Source organism: Elephantulus edwardii, unplaced genomic scaffold (genome assembly GCF_000299155.1).
Source record: "Elephantulus edwardii isolate Elephantulus edwardi_28Jun2011 unplaced genomic scaffold, EleEdw1.0 scaffold00267, whole genome shotgun sequence".
In the NCBI taxonomy this organism is placed as follows: domain Eukaryota; kingdom Metazoa; phylum Chordata; class Mammalia; order Macroscelidea; family Macroscelididae; genus Elephantulus; species Elephantulus edwardii.
Window position 1 is genome coordinate 1,735,168 of NW_006400017.1, and position 16,248 is coordinate 1,751,415.

At 47.3% G+C, this 16,248-nt stretch overlaps 1 protein-coding gene across 1 annotated transcript in view; it reads left to right on the forward strand.

Annotated features, from left to right (window-relative positions):
• Positions 1–16,248, forward strand: part of PITPNM3 (PITPNM family member 3) — a 107,652-nt gene that overhangs the window by 69,159 nt on the left and 22,245 nt on the right. The window contains exons 5-6 of the mRNA XM_006899803.1: positions 12,405–12,481; positions 12,851–13,086. Of these exons, the coding sequence (XP_006899865.1) occupies positions 12,405–12,481; positions 12,851–13,086 (313 nt within the window). The remainder of the gene's footprint in view (positions 1–12,404; positions 12,482–12,850; positions 13,087–16,248) is intronic.

The following is a 16,248-nucleotide window of genomic DNA, read 5'->3' on the forward strand; positions in this document are numbered from 1 at the left end:
CCAAGTCCCTTCAGAAAATATCTTCCATTGTCCAACCCATGATCTGACAGCTTGTATCTTAAGCTTTCTTGGCTTCTGTGATTCCAAAAACGTTGACTGCTGTCCTGGTTTTATTATTATTTTTTTAAAAATTTAGATTTAAAATGTTCATTAAAATTATTAAAATAAAATAAAAATGAAAATAATTAGATTTAAAAACGTTTTATATTGGTTTGCTTACAAAGTTCCTATACCTTGTGTTTCACACTATCCATCTTTCACATTGTGTTTCATACAGTCATTCCTATGCATTGTTCCTATGCATTCCTATACATTGTGGTTATGTACCATAGTTACTTGGGACTCATAGTGACCCTGTATAACAGCCCTAAACCCTGCTCTATCCTGTGCCAATCTTATTGTCTCTGACACACCTACCCCCATTACACTAGTCACTGAATCAATCCATCTCATCGAGGGTCTTCCTCTCCTATGCTGTCCCTCCACCCTCTAAGCATGATTTCCCCTTCCAAGGATTGGTTCCACCTCACAACATGTCCAAAGTATGTCAGATGAAGCTTCAGAATCCTTGCCTCCAAGGAGTATTCTGACTTCACCCTCTCCAGGATGAACCTGTTTGTTCTCCTAGCAGTCCATGGTATACTCATACTCTTCTCCAGCACCACAGCTCAAAGGCATCAATTCTCCTTCTATCATCTCTAGTCATTGTCCAGCTCTCTGATACATAGCATGTGATTGCAAAGGCAATGGCCTGTATCAGGCACATCTTAGTCTCCAGACTGACATTGTTGCTCTTCAGTACTTTGGAGAGGTCTTTGACAACAGACTTTTCCCAATTCAGTTCATCTTTTACTTTGCTGTCTGCTGGTACCAAGAGTATTGATTGAGAAGCCAAGCAAACTAAAGCTAATAACATGTCCCATGCATTATGTTTTATAAAATTAATCACCGTTGAACTCTGCCTACCATCTGTCTTTCCAGATCTTTGCCAAATCTTTTCCATTTTCTTTAACCCTTCTCCCTCCACCTATCAAATTGTGTGACCCTTTGATTTCTTCCCTGCCCGTCCTCAACCCTCTGTTCCCACTCTCCTCCCTTTGGGTCTTTATACATGTTTTACTAGTTATCTATTTCTACAATAATGATCTTATACAGTATTTGTCCTTATGGGACTGAGTTGATTCACTCAGCATAATGTCCTCCATTCTCTCCCAAGATATGTAGTAATTTTTGAAATTGTTGCTCCTGAGTGCTGCATAGTATTCTGTTGTGTGAATGTACCACAATTCCTCAATCCATTCGATTGTGTTTGGACATTTGGGCCATTTCTATGTCCTTGCAATTGTGACTAACACTGCTGTAACATTGGTGTACAAATCTCTGTTTGTGTCTCAGATCTAAATTCTTTGGGGTATATTCCTAGGAGTGGAATAACTAGGTCGTAAGGAATTTCAGCTTTTTGAGGAGACACCAAGCTGCCTTCTACAGTAGTTTTACCATTTTACAATCCCACCAACAGTGTATAGGAGTTCCTATCTCACCATATCCTCTCCAATATTTATTGTTTGCTACCTTGTTAAACTTTGCCACTGCTACTGGAGTGAGGTGGTATCTCATTGTGGTTTTTATTTGCATCGCACTTATTACCAGTGATTTTGAGCGTTTCTTCATGTGTCTTTTGGCCCTCCAAATGTCTTCCTCTGTGAAAATTCTTTCCATGTCTTTTGCCCATTTTGTAATTGGATTAACAGGAATGCACCTAGTTTTAGTAGTCTTACTCTGAGAGCTATGTTTGGTTATTTGTAATCTCTTAGATCATGTGACTGGCAAGGTCATATGTTCTTAGTTGTTGTCACATAACCTGACCTCAATCATATGTTATCATCAGAACCGACTCATAGCTGACACTCCCTTGGGTTTTAGTTGACCCTCCAGGGGGTTTTAGTTGACCACCCCCCAGGGGGGTTTTCAGAGGCTTGAAATAGTACAGGAGGAGATTACCTATCTTTCTCCTCCAGAGAAGCCTATGGATTCAAACTTCATGCCTTAGGGGTTGAAAGTGCAACTTCTTACCACTAGGCCATCAACATTCCTTCCTAATTATGTGGCTGAGCCTTGACCCTGGTGATTTGCCTCATCCTTGAGGGCAGTTACTGTGATTCATCCTGCCTTTTTCAGCCCTGGCACAAGACTGGTGTTGTCCTTTAATATAAGTGTTTGCAAACAGACAAAAAAACTGACCCACAGTCAAGTTGGAAGACATTGATTTCTTGTTCAGGGAGAAACTTCCTGACTGGGGGAACAGCACTGCCTGTCGAGGTGGTGGTCTGGACAGGAATGAATTCCTCCCTCACCCCAAGGGAAGGTAGTCATATAAGGTGAAGGTATGGGTTTATAGGCTTCTAGGTAGGTAATAAGGAAGGAAGTGGAGCCGGCCCAGTATCATAAGTTGCCCGAAACTATCAGCATCAAGGTGACAAGGAGAGAAAAGTACATTTTAAAGTAGTTCCTGGAAAACAGAGATAATCACCTTGGCTGAACTTGGCCTGACTGAGGATCATTCACTTTTACGGTGTTATTGAGCACTACCCAGTAAGTAGGAGTCAGCAGGTGATGGCCAAGGATTTATTTTTTAATTAAGCATTTTATATGTGAGATACTTTTTTTTAAAAAAATATTTTTATTTTATACTGGTTTACTTACAAATTCTGTATACATTGTATTCACACCAGATCTTTCCCATTTCCTTAACTCACCCCTCCCTCCACCCATCAGATTGTGTGACCCTATGATTACACCTCCCCCACCCATCTCCACCCCTCTGCTCTCTCCCTCCCCCCTCCTTAGATTCTCATACACATTTTACTAGTTACCTTTTTATTTCTTTGGTTTTTTTCCCATTCATTCATTGTTGCACATTTTCCTCCCTGCCTCCCCTCCCCAGTTTGCTTTTCTCTTTGAAAAAAAAATTCTTAGGGAGCTCTGGTGGCCTAGGAGCAAGAAGCTGCACTGCAATCCCAAAGGTGTGCAGTTCAAATCCACTAGATGCTCTGCTGGAGAAAGAGGGGCAAGTTCCTCCTGTGCCGGTCAGATCCAATTCGATGGTACACCAAATTAAAAATAAAGAAATAAAAATTTTTAAAAAAGAAAAAATTCTTTCACTGTTGTACACTTTCCTCCCCCCCACCACCCCCCCTGCCAAGTCCACTTTACTATGCAGCTCTTATTCTGGACTGTTGTCATTTATCTTTCTATTTCTACAAAAATGGTCTTATGCAGTGTTTGTCCTTATGGGACGGAGTTAGTTTACTTAGCATAATGCTCTCCAGTCCCTCCCAAGTTAGTGATTTACAAAATCGTTGCTCCTGCATGCTGCGTAGTATGCCGTCATGTGAATGTACCACAGTTTCTCAATCCATTTGATTGTGGTTGGACATTTAAACCAGATGCAGGATTTAGTTTCAATCACATTGTATTTCCTATTATTCTTTTCTTCCGCAAGTGTTTCTTGTACATTCCCCCACTATCCCGGCTCCCCGAGGGCAGGACCTTGTTCTGTTTGCACCTTGTATGGCAGTGGGTTGTGGTCGGTTTGAATCTAACTTGTTGTAACTATGACACCTGCTTGTGTTGCCTGTTGTTCTGGGGAGAAGGTCCCTCCCAACTTCAGGAGCACCTGGAACCTCAGTCTAGGACCTTATTTGGAAGTTGGGTCTTGGCAGGTGCACTTAGTTAATATAAAGCCATCCTGGAGTAAAGTATTCCCAAATGCAATGACTCACTCCACTTAGTCTCTTATTGCCTGGGCTTGGAACTGACTCATAGCCACCCCTTCGTGGGGTTTCTGAGGTTGTAAATCAGATAGGAGGAGATTGTCCATCTTTCTCTTATGGAGCGGCTGGTGGGTTTTAACTGTCAGCATAACCCTCTAAAATCGAGGCCACCAGAGAACTCCCTAATCCAATGACTGCTGTCCTTGTAAGAAGACAAGAGGACACAGAGAGAGATGGAGGGAAAAGGCCACGTGAAGGTGGAGACAGAGACTGGAGTGATGCAGCTGTGAGCTAAGGAATGCCACAGACTGCTAGAGCCTCGAGAAGCTAGGAAGTGGCGAGGAAGGATTCTTCCCCAGTGCCCTTAGAGGGGGCATGGCCCTGGCGATGCCAGGATTGCGCGCGTGGAGCCTTCAGAGCAGGGGAGAACAGACTGCTGTAGTCCCAACCCCCCAGCGTGGGGTGCTTTGTTATGACAGCCCCAGGAATCCAGGGCACCATTTTAATGGATGGCTTAATAAATATTTTTAAAACAAAAGAAATGTGTGCTCACTAAAGAGAAATGGAAGGTAAAAATATCCTCCATGCCCTGGAATCCCAGGAAAAGCACTGTCAGTGTTCGCTTATGCTTGCTTGCTGTCCCCGCTCTCACCCTCGGGACCTGGATTATTGATTTTCATAAGACTGGCAGCTGGGTGCCAGCAGGAGGGAGGCCTGAACGAGGTCAGAGTTTTAAGTTGTGCTTGGTGGAGCTCCCACCAGAGTGTGGTGGGATAAAGAACTGGTGGTCTTAATCCCTCGATTTATTTAAGCCAGAATGCAGCCACTCTCATCTGTTTTACAGATGTAGGTTGTGTGAACGATTTGATTTGACAGAATAGCCGACTGTATTAAAATGCATTACAGTCATCAGGTGGGGACCCATCCTTCCTCCTGACTTGCTGGTTGGTCTTCATCCATCTGTGTTGTGGGTCCCATGTCAAGCTACCAGAAGTTCATTAATTACTCTCGGGGGTGCTCCCTGCCAGGCCAGCGCAGAGACATGCAAACCAGCATAGAGCTTTCTCCCGCTGGCCCCTGAGGTACTGCTTCCAGCTCTGGGGCCACAGTCATGAGAGCTGGGGTCACAGATGGCCTGCTGTCCGCTAGTCTAGTCTTCCTCCTCCTAGGTGTCCTGGGCCCTGGCATTGCCTGGTCAGTGAGGTGAAGCTGACGAGGTATCCTGTCAGCCAGCCTGGCAGAGCTCATGGACTGAGTTTTTTTCTAAGTGCTTTCAAGACACATACTTTTAACTTGCACCAGGATTTGCCTTGGAGTGAACGCCAAGTTGTCTGGTTAGAATCAAAGACTTTGAAAATCCACGTGACGTGACAGTTCCTGGTTCTTCCCTCTCCATAGTCCCCTGAGAGCAACTCTGTAGTCATGCCTTCAGTCCCTTTGCAGGTCCCAGGGACTAATTCTGCTGGTTCAGGAGGCTTGAATTTGACCCGCCTTGTAGAATTGCAGAGAACCAGGCTCTCTTAGACATTTTGGGGGAAAACTAAGAAAAGGAGGAGATAGATAGATAGATAGATAATGAACACTGCATTGGAACAGATGAAGGAAAGAACTTTTAAAAAGAAATATATGATTGGCATTATCTGTATGACAACAGTCCAGAATTAAGAGGTGCATAGCAAGTGGACCGGTGGGGTGGGGGGAGGGGGGAGGAAGGAGATGAAGCAACAACAAGGAATGCATTTTTTTTAAAGGGAACTGGTAGGATAGGGAGGAAAATGTGCAGCAGTGAATGAATGAAAATCCAACTTTGCTATAAACTTTCACTGTTTTCTATAAAATCACAATTAAAAATGAAAAAGAGGAGGGTGCAGGCCAATCCCCTTGCTTTGTGGTGTTGAGAGGTTATTGCCCGTCCCAGGAAAGTATGACCTTCTGCGTGTCATGTCATGCTGGTAGTCATTGTCTGTGTGGGTTTACCTGGGGCCTTGGCCATGGTCCAAGCACCCTGCTTGCTGCCAAATGAAGATCTCATCCTTCTGGATTTATCTCCCCTCTCCCACATCAGGGCTGACAAAGTCAGTCACCATCGAGTCAATTGCAACTCATTCTCAGTGAGTAGAGTGGAACGGTGCTCAGTTGGCTTTAATGGCTGTGATTTTTTGAAAGTAGATCACCAGGCCTTTCTTCTGAGCTTCCTCTGGGTAGACTCAAACTACTTACCTTTTGGTTGGTAATCAATTGCTTATCCATTTGTGTCATCAGAGAATCTTTTCCTTTAGAGCAAGTAATAGGGACAGAAGATTCATTTTTTAAAAAAAAACCAAAAAACAAACCAAACAACAAACCCTCATCTGTTTATGTCCAGCAGATGCCCCCATGAGCTCACAGAGAAATAAGAGACTTTAAAAAAATTTTTATATTATACTGGTTTGCTTACAAAGCTTGTATACATTGTGTTTCACACTATACTTCATTCAAATTGTTTCATACAATCGTTCTGATTCATTATATTTTATAAAATTAATCACCTTTAAGGTATCCTCACCATTGCCCTATCTTTCCAGATCTCTGCCAGATCTTTCCCATTTCCTTTCCCCTCCTCTACCCACCAAATTGTGTAGCCCTGTGATTTACCCCCTGCCTGTCCTCATCATTCTGCTCCCACCTTCCCCCTCCTTGTATCCTCACACATGTTTTACTAGTTATCTTTCTATTTCTACAATAATTGTCTTATGCAGTATTTGTCCTTATGAAACTGAGTTAGTTCGCTCAGTATAATGCTCTCTAGTCCCTCTCAAGCTATGCAGTAATTTTCAAAATCATTGCTCCTGGGTGTTGTGTAGTAAGGAGTAGAGATTTTGATGGCTACTCTTTAGGACAATGCACCAGGTTTCAAGCAGGGCTTAACTCTGTACAATTGACCCAGGTGGTGACGAGCAAGTGGGAGGGACTTCTAGAAGGTGATGGCTGGAGTGGTCAGCTTTATCAGGGATGTCCTCTCCATCCACCCCTTGTGGATTCCACCATCTGACGGCAGAGACATGGAGATGGCTGGACTCTCCAGCCACGTAGGATGGTGCTTTGTTTAGGGTGCCGAATGTGTGAGTGACCTTGGCTTTTGTCTTGAGAGTAGCATGGTGCAGCGGTAATTAGAGGGAGTGATCATGATTTGTGCCATCCCAAAGTTGTGATTAAGCAAAAATAGCCTCCATGTTTCAGCCAGCAGGAGGAGCCTTGGTGAGCTGGGCGGCTGTGGGCCCCCACCCGAGGGCTGGCGGGGTGCTGGAAGCAGACCCTGCAGGAGCTGGTCTGCTCTAGAGCTTGTCACAAAACATTGCCACTAAACAGCTGGGGCTTACTCCACCCCAAATCTGAACACAGCAGGGGACCAGCTTGAATTAGGCCGGGTAAACAAAAGTTATCAGGAAAGAACAGGCAGCTGGATGGTGAGATCTGGGGACCCTTGCCTGTGGCTTCTCTCTACCCAGGACATCTTATCAGCAGCTCTTGTCACTAAAGACTCTGGGGAAACCACTGGAGGCTGAGCCATCAAGTCAGGCTATTCTAGAATGCCCGGAGGTCCCCTGATACCAGTTCCCTTGGGGACTTTCAGGAAATGTGTTTCCTCGTGTGTATGGAGCTTTGCCGAACTTGACTTCCCCTGGGCCTCTAACAGTTTAAAAGCTGTCTCACAGGCCGTGTGCACCCCAAGTCTTCAATGAAATTAATGTTTTCACAAAAACACTTTATGTTTTGGCCTCAAAAGCTGAGAAACCCCAGCCCTGTTCTCGGGGGATTCACTGTCTAATAGGGAAATAGGTAACCCTACAGCGATGAGCCAGGCCCAGCTCATCCTGCTTTATGGGAACGCAGAGAAGGAGTAACCACCTCTTCCTGACCTGAGAAGGCTTTCTAAAAGTGATAGACCTGAACAGGGTTTTGAAGGATGAGTAGGAAAACAGAAGAGTTTTCTAGGCAGAGAGCTCAGCATTAGCAAAGGCAGGTAGAGGTGAAAGAGTTGTATCTTGGGTTTACCAGAGACAGAGTCCTTGGTTCGTATGATGGAAGCATCAGGTTCTCAACAGAGCTCCACAGGCAAAGTGCAGCAAGGACAGCCTATCGGCTGCCTTTCTGTTTGTTTTAAGGCTTCCGCCAAGATTGGAGACCTACCTTCCTGTGCACTTACTTTGCTCCTGTTGGATACATTCCAGAAGGCCAGAGCTTGGGGTGTGGGATGTGGGGGGGCTGCATTCCTACCTTTTGTGCACTGGAAGAAATTAAACCTCAGGCCCCCAACAGTGTAGTAGTTGTTGTTTTGTGTCATTGAGTTGCCTGTGACTCATAGTGACCCTGTGTTCAATAGCCCTAAATCCTGTTCTATCCCTTGCCAATCTTTTTTTTTTTTTAACCAGGAACAAATATTTATTCACTTCCAACTTGTTCCAGTATCCCTTTGTGCTGCTGATAATTTGCATCCTGCTTTTGCTCAGTTCTTTTTTAAAAAAGAATTTTATTATTATTAATTTTAATAAAAATTTAGAGAGACTTTGGATTTCTGTTCATTCATTGTTGCACTTTTTCTCCCTGCCCACCCCTCTCCCCAGTACCCTCTTCTTTTTGAAAAGTAAAAGAAAATTTCCTCCATTGTTTTACAATCCCTCTCCCCAGGTCCACTCCACTATGCAGTCTTCATTCTGGACTCCTGTCATGACAAAAATACCTAATCACATAACCTTTTTAAACAGTTTTCTCCTTCATCTGTTTCAATGCAGTATACATTACTTATGCCGTCTTTTTCAGTCTCCCCTCAACTCTGATGTCAGTCCGTTTTACAACAGTGGCACTATGCAATATTTGTCCTTTTGTGACTGAGATATTTCACTCAGCATAATGTCCTCCAGGGTCACCCATTTTGAATAATATTACATGAGTTCCTTGCTTTCCAATGCAGCGTAGTATTCCATTGTGCAAATATACCACAGCTTTTCTATCTATTCGTTTGTTGATGGGCACCTAGGTTGTTTCCAACTCCTTGCTATTGTGAACAAAGCCAAGATAAACATGGGTGTGCATATATCTGCTTGGGTGGCAGTTATGGTGTCTTTGGGGTATATTCCCAGTTGTGGAATTGCTGGGTCAAATGGTGTCTCTATTTGTAACTTTTTGAGAAAGCGCCGCACCGCCTTCCACAGTTGTTGTAACATTTTTTACTTCCATCAACAGTGAATAAGGGTTCCAGTTTCTCCACAACCTTGCCAGCATTTGTTGATTGCTGTTCTGCTAAATTTTGCTATTCTTACTAAGGTGAGATGATATCTTATAGTTGTTTTGGTTTGCATCTCTCTAAGAGCTAGGGATTTTGAACATTTCTTTATGTGCTTGTTGGCCATCTGAATGTCTTCATATCCTGTGCCCATTTTTCAACTGGATTGTTTACCTTTATCTTGTTGTGGTGCTCAAGTATTTTATCAATTCTAGATATAAGTCCTTTATCTGACATGTCATTACCAAATACTTTTTCCCAGTCTGTGACTTCCCTTTTTACCCTGTTGGAGAAGTTTTTGGATGTGCATAGGGATTTGATTCTTAGAAGGTCCCATTCATCTATTTTTATCTTCTCCTGATTGTAGATTTTTCAAGATACTTGGAAGACTGTTTATGTTGTGGATTAGGACTTCTAGAACCCTTGCCAATCTTATTGTCTCTGACACACCTATCCCCATTACCCCAGTGACTGAATCCATTGCATCAAGGTCTGCGCTGTCCCTCCACCCTCCCAAGCATGATGTCCTTCTCCAAGGACTGGTCCTTCCTTGCAACATATCCAAAGTATGTAAGATAAAGCTTCAGAATCCTTGCCTCCAAGGAGCAGGCTGGCTTCACCCTCTCCAGAATGAACTTGTTTGTTCTCCTACCAGTCCATGGTATTTTCAATACTTTTCTCCAGCACCACAGCTCAAAGGCATCAACTCTCCTCTATCATCCCTAGTTATTGTCCAGTTCTCTGATGCATAGCAAGTAATTGCAAAGACATGGCCTGTTCAGGCGCACCTCAGTCTCCAGACTGACACTGTTGCTCTTCAGTACTTTGGAGAGGTCTCTGACAGCAGACTTTCCCAATGCAATTCGTCTTTTAAGTTCGTTGCTGCTGGTACCAAGAGAAACTCTTCTTCTCTGTGAGGGATGAAGTGAGGGATGTTAGGCATGATCCCACCCCGTCTCCAGCTGTGGCTTCCATCCTGCTGAGCTAGGAGCTTCTTCAGCATCCTTTGTGCTGAGATGCAGCACCTGCCCACAAATCCAATCTCAGAGCCTGGAGTTGGGCTCTAAGGGAGCTGAGGGGAGACGGTAAATGGTGTGGGTGTTCCTGGTCTGTGACATCAGTGAGAGAATCGGCCCCCACCTGGTGAAGGGCATGGTGGCTGAGAGGTGCTAGGACTCTCATGTCTTTCCTGGGACTTATTTATAGCTCACTATGGTAATGTGTGGCAATTACAGCATTTAATCTTGTAATCTCTCTGCAAGCAGGCACCCAGCCTGTCGAAGCTGGGGAGGCTGCCAGGGTTAAGGGAGGAACTTGGAGGCTAGGCAGGCACATGTGGAGATGGCGATGTCCTCATCCTCCTCTGGCCTTAACTTGTCAGCAGGACACACTAAAGTCAAACCCCAAACCTGTGGCTGCTGAATCAACTCTGCCTGATGGTGATCCCTTGTGTGACAGACAAGAACCTCGCTCTAGAAGGGTTTCTTACCTGTCAGCTTTTTGGAAACAGATCACCAGGCCTTTCTTCGGTGGTGCCACTGAGGGAGTTTGAACTGCCAACCTTTCTCTTAGTAGTTCAAGATTTGTGTCGCTCAAGGACCAGGGTATAATATACCCTCAATAAACATGAACCCTTGCTGTTATTACTTTTTTGCTGTCCAGCTCTAGGGTGGGGCCCTGGTCTGTGCCTCCATTCCTCAGTGTCTGTCTGACCAACCCCCAGTGAGGGCAAGGTCTACAGTAGGTTCCCAATCAGGTAGGGCTGAGTTTGAACCGCTGGCGGGAGTGGTGGGCAGAACAGGCCTCAGAAGTTTTCCCTCCTCCAGTTAAGGGCCAAACCCCTCCATCGCTTAGGCAACCATTTCCTGCCTGTGTGGGCAGTGGCTCGGAGCTTATAAAGCAGTTATCCTTAGTCCAGGGCTGTGTTTGTGCAGTCTTTCAGAAATGCACTTCCCTACAGAGCACAACTGGGATTCTTTGTAGATGCACACACCCTGGGTTCATGGTGATCGAGGTGACATTGACGCAGCCCCAGTTCAACCAGGTTCCCCTCCCATACTTGTCCCCTGCACGGCTGTTTCCAAGGCCCCTGGGAGGGATCCTCCTGGGATGTGACTTCTAAAAGGCTGTAACGGGCTCATGACAGGGCATGGAGGGCCTGATGATGCACAGGATCACCCTTGCCTAGAGCAGGTTACTTTAATAGTTTGGAGGTGAGTCCCCTGTCTCCAAAGGCAAGCAAGTGATTCTCAGCCTTGCAGTTTGGGTCCGCCACCCCGAGGCAGCAGCACCCATCTCATGGGGGAGAAAGAAAGGACAACAAGCTCAGCTTGATGGAAAAATGGGCTCCTCAGAGTAGCCAGCCTCACGTAGGGGAGGGTCTTGGACAGCCAATGTTGCCACCTTTAAGAGGTATTAGCTTTTCTGTGTAGGGTCCTGTTGTTGTTAGGTGCTGTCAAGTCACCCCAACTCATAGTGACCCAGTCAACAACAGATGTGAACATGGTCCTGTCTTGTTCCATTCTCATTATCTCTGACACACACTACAGGCTGTCAAGTTTCTGTTAAAACTGTACCACAAACAGTATGTGAACAAACAAACAAACAAACTTCATTGTGTCTCAGTAAAACTTTATCTATAACAACAGGTGGTGTAGCAAATTGGGTTCAGGTGGTTGTCAGTTTGCCAAACGCTTTGATGGAGGGATAAGGGGTCAGGGAGGGCTTGGTGCCAAGAAGCACTTCCTGGAAGCAGTGGCCAGGAGCCCAGCACGCTGAGGAAACAGGAGGCCATTGCTGGCAGGGTTCGGTCCAGCTTCACCTCAGTGCTCACGGCAATGACAAGTGTGACTCCCAATGCTGATCTTTCCTCTCTGGGGTCCCCAACCCATAGATTGTGGTCCTCAAAGTCTTCCTTGCCCATCGAGCTCTCTGATAACTTCACTTTTTAAAAATATTTTGTCCATCTCCCTGGTGGTTCTCACAGGGAAAACTGGCCCACATTGCTGTCCATAACTGGAAGTGGGCATCTTCGGGGATGCTCGCGCTGCTGATGGCTGTGGGGAGCCCAGCTGTGACTTTCTGGAACACTCCCTCCCAGCCTCAGTGACACTGCAGTGGCCTGACCCTGCATGTCTTCCTTCCCTCAGGGGGAGAAGGCCTCATCGTGCTGATTCCTGAGATGGGGGTGGGGATGTGGGGGTGGGGGTGTGAGAAGATAGGGGCTGCATGGTGACTCCTCTTAGTTCCAGCTCACCTTTGAGCCCAGGCCTGACTCAGGTTCCACATGTGGACAGCTGAATCCCATGAGCACCCAGCGCTGTGGGGGAGATCAGGGGATGCTGAGTCCCCCTCTGTTTCCTCCACAGGAGAACTGTACCGGGTTTCCCTGCGAAGACAGAGATTCCCAGCCCAGGGCAGCATCGAGATCCACGAAGACAGCGAGGTGGGCTGGCTTTCCAGGATGTTCCATCGGGATTTCAGGGGGAAACCTCGGCTGACAGACAGGTGGCTGAGTTTCCATCCAGCTCTGACCTTGACTTGCTTTGTGACTGGAGGCAGGTTTCTGTACTTCTCTGGCCTCAGTCTCCATAGGAATCTAAAGGAAAACTCAGGTCTCTTTTGGCCTTGACATTGAAGCCTGTGTTTGCCCCCCAGCCCCCATGGAATCCTAAGAGCTCTGTTCCATGGTGGCGGGACAGCTTCCTCAGCTGGAGTTGAGACAGGCCAGTCGTCCTCTCCCACGTGTCTGTGTCTCTGTCCCCCTCCCCCATTCCCTGCCATGTCCTCTCTCTACTGATGGTGTCCCTCTCAGGAAGGCTGTCCCCAGCGCTCCTGCAAAACGCACGTCCTCTTGCTGGTGCTGCACGGAGGAAACATTCTGGACACAGGCTCGGGGGACCCATCCTGCAAGGCGGCCGACATCCACACCTTCAGCTCAGTGCTGGAGAAGGTTACCCGGGCCCACTTCCCTGCTGCCCTGGGCCACATCCTCATCAAGTTCGTCCCCTGTCCTGCTATCTGCTCTGAGGCTTACACGCTCATCTCCAAGTGAGTTGGTTGTGGTCACGGTGGCCTGGGTCTGGGGGTGAACAAGTTGTGTTGACACTCAGGCGGGTGGGGGGTTATCTGGAATGTCAGGGCCTCTCTGGAATATCAGCCCTGCCTGACCTCTGAGCTAGGGGATGTGGCCATTGATAACAGACTGTATTAGCACACACCTTGACAGCTCTTCTGGTCCTGGTTAGTGCTATCCCCATGGTGGCTCAGATCTACTTCCCTGGCTCAGTAGGCCCCTGGTCTAGTTGGCCCACATAAGGAAAGTGAGACATTGATCAATAACATTAAGCAATTTCCCCAGCTAGTGGAGCCCAACCAGCCTTTCTCCAGGGCCACACAATTACAGCTGGGTAGGAGTATGTGCAGAAATGGACTTTGCAGAAGGTACTGCCCTCACTCAGAGGAATGTATAGCTCTGTCCAGGAAATATCATGGAAGACTTCCTGGAGGAGGTGACTTTTGAGTGTGCCTTGAATACCAGAACCTGATTAAGTGCGTGGGCTTGCAAGTCAGCCTGTATCTAAATCCCAGTGAGTGACATTGAGGAAGTTATTTAACCTCTCACGGACTCTGTTTCCTCATCTGTAAAATGGGGACAGTAGTAATACCTGCTCACGGAGTTGTGCGGATTCTGTGTGGTTAGTGCTGTGATTCGCATTGTTATCCTGGTGGGGTGAGAAGACCCTCTTCCTCCACTGATGAGGAGTGGGCTGGGCCCATTCCCGAATCCCAACAGGGAACATGGCTCCAGAGAGGAGCTACAAAAGGAGGGAATCCCGAGTGCTGGACACGGTCTGACACACTTACCCACTTGTTCTTCATCCAGACCTGCTCTGGTAACTGTGGAGGATAAACCAGGGTCCCTGGGGTGCTTCTGGAATCTTGGGGTCCATAGAAAATCCTGTCCACTCCAGTAGCCATTCCTAATCCTGGTGGCCACCTACTGGAGGTGGCTGGAGCCAGAGGGGAGATCTGGCAGACCACCTTATTGTTGAGTTGGAACCAACTCGTAGCTGATCCTCCAGTGAGTTTCCAGAGGCTCTAAGTTACATGAGAGGAGATTGCCCATGGTGCTGCTGGTGGATCCGAACCACCTGCCTTTGGTTAGGCAATACAACTCCTTACCCACTAGGCTATCCGAGCTCCCTAAGGTAGGAGATCTAGTTGTTCATAAATAAAGCTAGTTGCCATGGAGTCGATTCCTACTCATGATGCCTGCCTATGTGCCGAGTAGATCTAGGCTCCACGGAGTTTTCAATGACTGATTTTTTTTTTTTTTTTTAAAGTAGATTGCCAGGCATTTTTCCCAAGGTGTTCCTAGGTGGACTTGAACCTCTATCCCTTTAGTTACTAGCTGAGCGAATAACCATTTGTGCTACTCAGGGATTTATTCATAAATAATATATGTGAAAAAGATCCCGAGTGTGGATCCGAGTCTAAAAGAACATTTGGAAAAGCTCTGGGACTGAGAGCTAGATTCTGAGGACTTTGTACATACAGGGGTCAGAGGGAGGCACTTGGACACCCTACCCTGACCCTCACTCCCTCTCTTGCTTTGACAGAGCCTTGAGAGCTCTGCAGAAACAAGCTCCCCACCCCCCACCTGGGGTTAAAGAGGGAGGGATGAACCCCATCATGGTGCCAAAGTTACCCCTCTCCGCAAAGCAGAAGCTATGGCTCTCAGAATTGGCTCTCAGAGGGGTTCAGCCAAGCCCCCCCCCCCCAATCTAAGATCAGGACTGAGACTCCAAGGGGGCACTCAGCAATGCTGGGCAGGGGCAGACAACCCACTTGCGGCCAGGTCTAGCCTAGCAAACTCCTTTCCTCTCTGGCCTCACTCTTCAACTCCTTCCCTCTGGACCAGCAGCAAAGCCAGTCTTGATATTCACAAGACACTGACAGGACAGGTTGCTCTCTGAGCTGGGAAGCAGGACAGGGATGAAGCAGCAGTTCCCTGACCGGGATCCCTGCTCTTGTTCTCATTAAACCACACAACGTCCCGGCCTCAGAAGTGTCCGGGAGTGGCAGATGATGAGTGGTGGAGCCTGGATCTCTTCGTCATACGTGCGCTCATGGCTTCTGCCAGGCTGCTGGTTGAGGAGGGCAGCTGCCGACCACTCCTCCTCTGACTTCCGACTTACAGTTGGGGAGTTAATTATGCTCCTGCTCCATCTATCACAGGGTCCGCCCAGGCTCCAGGACAGTCGACCTCCAGGCTGGGTCACCCATCTCTACACAGACAGATGGCCTGGCCACTGGATGGGACCATGGGATGGAGCTTACCGCTCCCTCAGGCGGCTCCTTGCCAGGGCAATTAATCACCCCGTAATCACTGCTGGGAGGGAGCTCTTTTGCAGCTAATTAAAATCTCTCCGGCTTCAGTCGAGGCCTGTTTCCTCTAATTTGTGTTCTTTGGAGATGAGCAATGGCTGGTGAGACATCCTGACACACATGAAGGTGTGGCCACCTACCATGGGGGTGGAGGTGGCGGTGTGAGCCTGCCATCTGCCCCAGAGTCTGTAGGATCCCAGAGTTAGTGGTGGACTTGGACTCTGGGTTCCAGGGAAAAGGTGGGCTCCAGGCAGTGTCAGGGGTGGTCTTGGCCCATCTTGGTTACTCTTGACCATCTGTGGGAGTTGAGAGCGTTCAAGCTTCAACAGTGCAGCTGGGTTGATGTCCCAGTGCGTGGATGGGTGGGTGGTCTCAAGTGAGCTTGAGCTGTGTGGAAAGAGAAGGGATTTCCAGATGGTGGGAGGGAAGGAGGAGAAGAGGGACCAGCAGGGGCTGTGTAATCTTCCTTGGAGGGCATGCTGGAGGGTGGGTTCACGTACACATAAGCACTCTGCAAAGCTGGTGAAAGTTCTGATCCTCTCCCTGAACAACAGACACACGAGATCACTTTTGCAGCCATGTGCCCTCTTCTCAGCATCTCCAAAACTGTCCTTGAGGTCTAGTCTAAAGTCTTCCTCCTCCAGGAAGTCAGCCATGACTTACCGCTCCTTGACCCACACCATGTGGCTTCCAGGGTCCCTACCTCCACCACAATTTTATGTATTTGTTTTTCTTTGCCAATGAGTTGATTCGGATTCATGGTATCCCCACGAGAACAGTGCCATGTTGGGCATTCAGCGGGTGGATTTTGAAAGCAGATAG